A 9,462-nucleotide genomic window follows, 5' to 3' on the forward strand; every position below is an offset into this window, starting at 1 on the left:
AAGGACGCAGGCCCAGTGCTGCTCAGGCTGTCACGCTGGGCCTTCTCTCTTGAGCATCCCAGGGGAAGGGGTCTAGGCCTCTGAGCTGCTCCTAGGCTGCCCCCCGGGGTAGTCACTGGACAAAAACCCCTCCTGATCTTCCTGGAGCTGGAGGAGACCAAGTCCCGGCCCCAGGCTGTGTGTGGGGGGCAGGCATGGGCCTCCTTGGCAGCGTCAGCAGCAAGGCTCACGTCAGCACTCCACCCTCCGGGGCCTTCTGCCTAATGGGATTGGACAGACCCCTTTCCCCTCAGTGGTTTGCAGGACCAAGGGCAAAAGAGGCAGGAATTCGGCTGTGGGGAGGCTGGGGGGTGAGCACTCACTGAACCCTCACACAACGGGCTGGCTGGGGCCTGAGGTTAGGGAGCGGCAGGTTCCTTCCTCACAGCCTGAGAACCCTGAGCAGCTCTGACCTGTCTGCACGTCCCTGGAATCGGGGTGGGGGCTGGGTAGTGGAGGCTCTGGGGCTCAGGCAGAGATGGGCACGGAGGGCAGGCTGAGGGGTCCCCAGGCTTTGCTGGCCTCCCCCGCCTCCCGCTTCCTTCCCCTGCTCTTTTCCCAGGGTTGGTCCCTTGGGAGAAGGGCCCAACGCTGGCTTGGCTTGGGGGACTTAGTGGAGGTAGGAGGACAGGGCAGAGTGAGCGCCCAGATGCTGGGGTGGGGGGTGGGCAGCAGGGGGTGGAGGGGCCCTGCCCTGCCTTGGGCACTTTCTTTTTTTTTTTTTTACCGACCTAGTTCTAACTGGTAGTGAAGAACCATAGATACATCACAAACATTACTTGGGCACTTTCAAAGTTTTAAAGGTGAGAGACAGAAACAACTCTTGCTCCTAGGAGAAAAAACATATTATTAAAAAAGCAGATTAGCGTATTTCCCATAGGCCTCTGTCATTCAAAGAAAGCCCTAGGGAGCCCCACCTCCTCTGGCTGGGCTGCCTCCCTCCTTGGCAGGTGGCTTAGACACATCTAAATGTCTTGCCCGGGAAGGGCCCTTCCCCAGGGCCTCCTCCACCGGCCTCAGCCTCCCAGGCCTTTCCTGTACCCAGTGCCCCCATGGGGGCCCACTCCTCTCCACATCCACGTGTATCATAATACCAGGCCCCTATTCTCAGACAGCCAATGCAGACATCACAAACAAACTGGGGTGTGAGGGGCCAACCTTTCATCCAATCATCCTTCTATTCAATTAGTCTTTCACAAACCCTGTCCTCCTCACTCCCACTCTCCCTCCCACCCATTCTTCTCCACTCACCCACCCAGCTGGGTCCATTCATTCTCCTCCTTCCTTCCCCTAATTTTACTCACTGAGGCTTTTTTCGTCCAGCCCGTTCCCCAGCTGAAAATAACATTTATTGAATTGTGTGTGCCACGCTCATGTACGGTGACTCATTTAATCCTTAACATTCCCACGGGGCATTTATCTTCATCCTCATTTTACTGAGAAACAGGCTAATCAATGGGTCCCAAGCTTCAGGGCCAAATGGCAAGGCCAGAATTGTAGCTATGCCTCCTGCCACTGCTCTACACTGCCTCCCAACAGTCAGGCTTCAGGGAAATTAGGTCCCTCCTGACGTTTCCTTCCCTGCACAGCAGCCCTTTAAGGTCTGCACGGAAGGCTGAGCAGCCTTGGTGGCTGTCCAGGGGGGGGAGCTTCCCTTCCCCTAAGTCCCCAAAGATGCTCCTGAGTGCCATTCAGGCCAAGACCCCATCAGTGGCTGGGGTGAGGGCTGCTGGAAACCACCCCAACTTGGGGGGCCTGGGGAGCTGAGCATGAACACAGGACACCCTAGAGGATGCCCTTTCCCCGATCTAGCTCACTGCCCACTCACTGGCCCGGGGTAAGAGGGGGTAGCGACTGGGGTGAGGGAGTGTGCAGTGCAGAGCACAGAGGGTAACAGGACTGCACTCTTGCCACTGAGCCCTCCTCCACGTGCAGAGAGGAAGGGCCTTGCCTGGGCTCCCAGGCCTGTGCTGGTCTCCTGGGTGGTGGGAGGACTGGTGGCTGGTCCACCTGACTCTCCCAGATCTCCCAGGGGCTAAGGGCAGGAGGCAGATGTGGCTCTCACTCCCCCACCCTGGGGCCTCCCCCAGCCCTCCCTCATGTCACCCAGCTTTTCCTGGGGCTCCTCTAGTCCCAGCCTGTGAACAGAGGCTACCTCCAGTTTTTCCCAGGTCAAGAAGAGAAGAACAAGTTTAGAAAATAATAGAAAAACAATGAATTACAGTCTTTACACCCAGCCTCCTACAGGGAAGGCAGACAACTCTTGCCCCAAGGAGGCATTTCAGGGCAGAAGGGTTAGAAATCACTAACACCCTCTCTGACTTTTTAGAAAAGAAACCCCTAAATAACTCTAGGTGTATATATTCTTTCCAGATTAAAGTCACTTTGTTCTCCTGAAAGCCCATGTAGGGGGTTGAGGAGATAGTAGCAGTCCCCTTGGAGAGATGGGGAGACCCAGGCCCAGAAAGGGGAAGGAGCTTGCCCGGGGTCACACACTGGAGTAGCAGCAGTGTCAGACCTAGAATCAGGTCTCCTGGATCACTGGGTCCCCTGGAGCCTGAAAGGCCAGGCAGCCCCCATGCCTCCCCATCCCAGGCCAGGACCAGCTCTGAGGCTAGTAGGGGCATTCCCCACAGAGGGATGAAGGTGGGAGGGATGACTGAGGGCCCCTCCCCTTGTACCCCCAAGGCCAGGGCAAGAACAAGGCATGGGATTTCTCAAATTTGCCCCACCTCTACAAAAGCTATTATTTTCATGCATGAAGGATTATCTTAAAATATTGAGAGGGTGGGCAGGGGTCAGCTCCCAGGAAGACTGGTGAGTTCTGCGGGGCTGAGTGCATATGGTGGGATGGGTGCTCCCTGAGGGGTCTTGGAGTGCCCTGCTCCAGTGCAAGGAGGGAGGTGACTTGCAATAAAGGCTCCCAGGAAGGAAAGGGGTGGGCACAGGGCACAGCTGCCTCCTGGCAAGGAGGGGAAAGAGAACAAGTGCCCTGCAGAGGGCTCCCTGCTCGTCTCAGAGCAAAAACAGAAATCAACAGGCTCAGGGCTCAGCAACCACCAAATAACAGAAGTCACGTGAAAGAAACACTCTTCTCCCAGAGTCCTCCCCACCCCAGTGCTCCCAGTACACACAGTGGGTAGGGGGTTAAGAGTCTTTCAAGTGGTGCTGGGGATGCTGGGATGTGGGGCGTTCCAGAGTTGCCCATCCAGGAAGCCTGCTCCGCAGGGTGACAGAGGGCCACAGAATTCTGAGGGTCAGCTGGGGTGAGCGTGTCCCCAATTCCCAGTGACCTGTCCAATCATCCTGCAGGGTCACTGCAGAGTACAAGCTGTGGAGGGGAAAGTGGGGAGCGTCAGTCTCAGGTCTCTGGCAAAAGAGGCAGAATCCAGGGCTGCCCCAGCTCCCACCCCTCCTTGCGGGGAGGGTCAGACCCCAGGGCAGGACTCACAGCTACGAACAGACTCCGACAGCCCCTCTTTGTCCAGGGTCTCAGCTTCCCAATGAGACTCCCTCATCTGCAGAACATAAAGGGCAGAGACAGTGATGGAGAGGCCTTCAGACAGAGACGAGAGGAAGACATACACAGCGGGGAGTGGGGGACACACAGTGGGGAGCAGGGGACAGACAGCCACAGGCAGAGAGGAACAGAACACATAAAGCTTCGCCCCAGTGTGGGCCCCCATGTGCCCACCTTGACCTGCTCCTTCAGGTATTCAGCTCGAGCCATGAGATTCTGAACCTGCCAAGGGAAGACATGCCCATGGACGTGGGGCGAGGAGAGGCCTTCAAATTGAGCTCCTCCTCACTCCCGATGCTCTCCAGAACCCTCTGCCTCATTAGAACAACTTGCCTCTGAGTCCTTATCTGCTCCTTCCTCCAGGAAGCCTCCTGACTGCTGCTGAGTTCCCAGATCCTGCCTGTCCCCTTGCCCTGACCTGAGCACCCAAGCCCTGATGGAGTGAGAAGGGCCACCAACTTAGCAAGTCTGTGTGGTCTAACTCCCAGACTTGGAGCACCCTGAGGGAACCCAAGGAGGTCCCCACAAATGGGAGTGGGGCAAACGGGGAAGAGGAAGCCCCCCAAGCCTCCCGACCCCAGTGGGCACCTCAGTGTGAAGTAGCTCCCGCCTCCGGCCTGGGGGCTCCGCTGCAGAGAGAGGGAGGGCACGTGGTGAGGGCAGGGCAGCCAGGGGCTTAGGGGAGTATGGTGATGGGGCCTCACCTGCCAGCAGTAGAAGCAGCTCCTCCAGGCTGTGCTGGTACAGGGCCAGAGCATCCTGCTCCCCACCAGCCTCATCCTCCTGCAGCCACAGGGACACCAGGTCATTTAGGGGCATGACTTGGATTCCTCCCTGCCCTGCCCGGACCCCTCCCACTGGCTACAAACCTTAGCCATGGCAGCTGAAGCCACTTCCAGGGCAGCTAGGAGGCACGGCTTGTCCCGGGCCATCTCTGGGATGAGGCGCAAAGGCTCAGGGTGAGGGGAGCAGCCTGCTTTCTCATCTCAGGATGCCTACCCCAACCTGCCTCCCCCTCAGGCTGGAGGGAAGTTGCTGGGAACTGGTGGTCAGCCAGGATTGGGGCCTACCTCTGAGCAGGTCTCGGGCAGGGGTCCCCTGCCTCAACAGGGCCCGATTGGAGGAGGAGACGATGGCCTTGAGCTCCTCAGCCCGGGACATGTACTGTCCCACCTGCAGGAGGACAAGGGGCCGAGGAACGGCTCTCACACCTTGCCTGCCTCGCCAGCACCCACCTCCAGGTTCTCCCTCAGGGACCGCCCCAAACTGTAACGTCAGAGGTCAACTGAGGCTGGCCTGACCCCCTTCCCAGGGAGAGAGGTTCCTCTAAGAGCCAATCTCCAGAGGCCCTGGGATCCCTCACCCATTTCCTCAGGGGACTCTTATTCACCTTTGCCTTAATTGCCTCCTTCTGCTGGGTGTCCACTTCATCTGCAGAAAGTGCGGGTTTATATGAGGAGTCTAGAGCGAGGAGACGCCTGCCCCACACCAAACCCTCTGGAATCCCCCAAAGCACTAAGTTCCAGATTTACCCTCTGCCTTGTCTCCCACAAAATTCTGGAAGGGGAGCTGCTTCTGGAATCCAGCCACTGCAGCTATGGCTGACCCCCCCCCCTGCTGCACCCGGCCTGGCACTCACAGTGCAGGGCAGGCACGAAGAAGTCCAGAGCCTTGCAGTAGAGAGATAAGGCGGCCGCAGCGTCCCCCTCCTGGTCCTTCTTCACAGCCTGCACCACCAGGGCGGTCTGGGGGACAGACAGATGAGAAGTCATGCCCACCCCCCATACTCACCACAAGGGGCGATGCCCTGAGCCCACCCTCTGCCTCCTGCTGGGCAAGTCACCTGGTCACCACTGAAAGGGGTAGATGAAACCCCCAACCTGCCCTCAGCCCACCCATCTCTATTGGTTGCTCACTGCTCGTGCCAGGCTCTCCCCACTGGGCATGTGCTCCAGGTCCACCCAAGGGTGGGCAAAGAAGTCCTGGAAGGAGATGCGGCGGCTGGGGTCCCGCTCCAGGAGCTGCTGCAGCAGGTCCCGGCAGTCCTGGGAGAGGGCGGGACGCAGGGGGAGCTGCGGGGGTGGGGGAGGTACAGATCACACTGGGCTCCGGCACCTCGGCCCCCAGCCCCAGGCGCCGGTCAGGACCACCTTGTCCTGGGACGCCCCAGAGGTACACATTTGACAGAGAAAGTGAGACCAGGAGGAACAGTGATGGGTCAAAGTGTCGCAGCCAGTGAGAGCCAAGCCTCCTCCCCCAGGCTCCTGTCCACGCCCTCACTGGAACCAGTTAGCTGTCATGGACCCCTGTTTCCAGATCCTTTTCCCCTCTCTGGAATATGTTTCGGGGAAGGCTGGGCCTATGTCTGCTTTGGCCATCTCCCCATGGGGGGGGGGCCTTCTCCCCATGGGGGGCCTGCAGCGGGCTGTGGGGCAGACCCTTTGCTCCCTGTTGTGGCTGATCTGGGTTCCTGGAACTGAATGGAGCCGACTTCCAGGCTAGAGTGTGCCCCAGCTCCACGAAGGTGGCCTGGAGCCCACACCCCAGTCTGTGCAGGTGGCAGTGAGGTCTCCTACCTCAGGGGCCTGACTCTCTCCGCCCCGCAGCAGGTGCCGAGGCCCCGCTAGACCTACCTCAATAACCCGGTTGCTCCGGATCTTCTCTTCCAGCTCCGAGAACGACCTGGAGGCAAAGGGGGGCTGCCCGAAGAGGGCTTCTGTGGAAGGGAGGCAGAGGGGAGGCTGGGAGGGGATAGGGTTAAGCCTGGCCTGGCCCACTCCTGGGGAGCAGCCCCAGACCGGGAGAGTCAGCGTTCTCATTAAAACGCCTCAGGAGTGGCCCAGAGAGGCCTTGCAGTGCAGGCCTCCGGGTGGGGGCAGGGGACAGTGCTCTCACCATACAGGATGACCCCCACGGACCAGAGGTCCACACGGGCGTCGTACTGCCGCTGACACACCATCTCGGGAGCCATGTAGAGGGGAGAGCCACGGAGCACATGCTTCTCATCCCAGGGGGACATGTGCTGTGCAAAGCCAAAGTCTGCAGGCAAGAGGCCAGGCAGCAGGGCTCAGATTCCAGCTGCTTCTGCTCCTGGCCTTTACAGCCTCACCCTGGGCTCCAGTGCAGGGCTCCTCCCACCCTCTAGACTCACCAGGATTAATCCCTACTTTGCTCACTTTCCTACTTTGCTCATGCCGTTTCTCTCATTATAAACCTGGAACACACTCCTACCTCTTTGGGGGCATATATCCTACCCATCTTGCACAGCCTCCTCAGCACCTTTTTCCCAGGAAGCCCGCCCTGATCACACCAGCGATGAGGATAAGGGTCCACTAAGGGGTTAGAACTCTCCATCACTGTCCCACCGAGCTCAGTGGGCCTCTCTGGCCTCCAGTTTCAGGTTAATGGGCCTCTCTGGACTCCAGTTTCAAGTCAGTTCTCCTCCAAATTTTACCAGGGGCCACAACCACTGCTTTCCCACCTCACACTCTCCAACACTGCCACCACAGACTGAGTCATACTTTGAGCCCCAATCTTGGTGACAGATAAAGTACTAACCCTGGTCACACTCTGAAACCTGACTCTGGTCACACACTGAGCCCTGAGCCCGCCCATGACACTGCTGGAGTTGAGCCTGGGTAGCCTGAGAAAGGCCCTACCTTTTGGTGACGGGGCCCATCCCTGGACCTCCCAGTCTGTCACTGTTTCATGACTCAGTAGAGGGCTCCATGAGAGCCACCCTCCAAACCTCCATGCCTTTTGTTCCAGACTCACACCTGCCAGTTTAAGGTGGGGCTTCTCCAAGGAGCTCAGCAGAATGTTCTGTGGCTTCAGGTCCAGGTGAGAGATGTTCCGTTCATGCAGGAACTGCAGGGCACTAGCTGGGGAGTAGGACCCATGCAGAGAGACAGGTCAGAGAAGCCCATCTCCCACACCCTCTCACCTCCCCAGCCTTATATCTGCCCCTTTAAGCCTGCACAACTCCAGTTCTGACCTGGCTGGTCTACCAAATGCTTTACATACAAGCACCAGGCTCCCCCTTCTGCTAAGAATTTTCCCCACCCCCACCTCAAGTGACCTCCTTCCTCCCTTGTACCCCTTCACAAGTCTCTCCTCCTCCTAGAAGCTTCCCTAGATGCCCCAGCCCCTTAGGTCCTTGCTCTCTTCCTTAGCAAAGCACTTGGGTCTTTGGTATGTTCTATGAGGTCTTTGCATTACATTCCACGTGTGGAAGCCTGCACTCCCCACAGATGGGGCTCCTCCCCGTCTCTCTCACAGCATCCTTAAGCCAGGGATGGGCACATAGGAAGGATGGGCCCTAAGAATCCAAGCTGGGATGGGAGACGACTGCTAAGAGTGTCAGAGCTCTAAGCCTGGGGCAGGGGTAGTGTGAGAGGGCAGAGATCATGGGAAGGGGTGTCAGGCTGGGGTCAGAGGCTTTTACCCAACTGCTGCATGAAGACCCGAGCCACCTTCTCAGGCAGAATCCTGCGGGTATGGATGAAGCGAGACAGGTCACCTCCTGCACAGAACTCCATGATGAGGTAGATGTTGTCACTGTCCCACTGTGGTTAAAGGCAGAGAGGAGGCTTGAAGAGAGTGTCTCTTCTCCAGCCCCCTTTAGGGGTGGCCCCATCCCAGGCCCACACCTGGAAGTCTTTCAGCTGTACGATGTGGCGGTGTCGAATGCGCTTGAGGATCTCAATCTCTGTCAGGAGGTTTTCCACAGATGCCTTGTTCAGACTCTTCTTGGCCACGCACTTTATGGCTACCACCTCACGAGTATCCTTCTGTGGGGAAAGGAGATTTGACGGCTCTGCCTGGAGGGTACCAGGGACTATGTGTGGCCAGAAGGGCTCTGGTTCCCTCTGCCCCTCTCCCCCTCACAGGGCCTACCCACTCACACTAGCATCCAGGCTTCCCAGCTGCCCCTTCTCTGGCCAATGAGGCACCCGGATTCTGGAATCCCGGCTTCCCCACCAGCCTGGTGTTCTCTGCTCCACAATCCCTTTCATTGTATTCTAGAGTGCCCCTGCTAAAGCATGTTATTCACTGTTCTAAACTGCCCACTCTGCTTCCTAAGTGGGTCCAGCCTTCTAGAACCCTGCCCCAGACTCCTCCCAGCCCATAGGTATCCTCCCTGTTTTGAGCCTGTTCTTCAGCCACTGACCCCGAGGTTCCATCGAGGTCTCCACCTGTCTCTTCACACAACAGGGGTGTGTGTATGTGTGTTTGTTTTGAAGACCTATTGGTGGCGGTCACCACCCACCTCCTCCACGGAAGGTCGGCCTGGGACAGGGCAGGCCGTGGGCCCCTAACGGCTCTCACACCCTCTCTAACCCTTTCTAGTTGCCCGGCCCGACACCCGCCTGGGCTTGCTCAGGGTCTGGCGGGCACCGGGGCCAGGCCCTCAGAAGTTCTCGTGCCCCCGATTCCTGCCTCGCACAGAAGCCCCGGGGCGCCCCTCACCCACCTTGGCGTAGGCCTTGTACACCGTGGCGTACCTGCCACTGCCCAGGCGCTCGGTGAGAATGAAGCCGTCCAGCTGCGGGGGGCCCCAGCCAGGGCCCGCCATCCCGACCGCCTCGCGCCCGCTGCCGGGCGCTTCCTGGTTCCCGGCGCCAGGTTCCGGCCAGGAGCCCAGAACGGACAGCTCGCGGCTGTAGGACAGAACTCCACGCTGCCCCCAGCGGAGCCCGCCGAAAGTGCAGCGCGGCGGGCGGGGCGGGGCGCCGGCTCCCCACCGCCCCCGAGCCCCGCCCCCTCCAGGTGCTCCAGGGGCTGCTTCTGGGCGCCTGCACCCGCACTGGAAGTCACATGACCCGCCAGTACCCGCAAGATCCGTTTGCGGATACTGACGAGCTCGCGGGCCTAACGGGAGTTAGTGGAGGCCAGCAGACGAG

At 59.0% G+C, this 9,462-nt stretch overlaps 1 protein-coding gene across 3 annotated transcripts; it reads right to left on the reverse strand.

Moving 5' to 3' along the window:
• Positions 1-1,410: 1,410 nt before the first annotated feature.
• Positions 1,411-9,221, reverse strand: ULK3 (unc-51 like kinase 3). Of its 3 annotated transcripts, none has more exons than XM_081227454.1 (16): positions 9,033-9,221; positions 8,209-8,349; positions 8,004-8,124; positions 7,334-7,440; positions 6,455-6,598; positions 6,193-6,258; positions 5,476-5,631; positions 5,199-5,304; positions 4,950-4,990; positions 4,630-4,732; positions 4,429-4,493; positions 4,264-4,342; positions 4,148-4,188; positions 3,734-3,781; positions 3,491-3,557; positions 1,411-3,370 (listed from the first exon to the last, which is right to left on the reverse strand). In XM_081227454.1, the coding sequence occupies exons 1-16, from the start codon at positions 9,132-9,134 to the stop codon at positions 3,354-3,356; spliced, it is 1,404 nt and encodes a 467-aa protein (XP_081083580.1). In that variant the 5' UTR covers positions 9,135-9,221; the 3' UTR covers positions 1,411-3,353. The 3 variants fall into 3 exon arrangements, with proteins under 3 accessions (XP_081083580.1, XP_081083579.1, XP_081083578.1); XM_081227453.1 differs by having other exon boundaries at positions 6,193-6,275; positions 7,336-7,440; positions 9,033-9,219; XM_081227452.1 differs by having other exon boundaries at positions 4,148-4,342; positions 6,193-6,275; positions 7,336-7,440.
• Positions 9,222-9,462: the final 241 nt, after the last annotated feature.

The sequence above is a fragment of the Mesoplodon bidens genome (genome assembly GCF_964165515.1).
Source record: "Mesoplodon bidens genome assembly, chromosome: 3".
NCBI classification, from domain to species: domain Eukaryota; kingdom Metazoa; phylum Chordata; class Mammalia; order Artiodactyla; family Ziphiidae; genus Mesoplodon; species Mesoplodon bidens.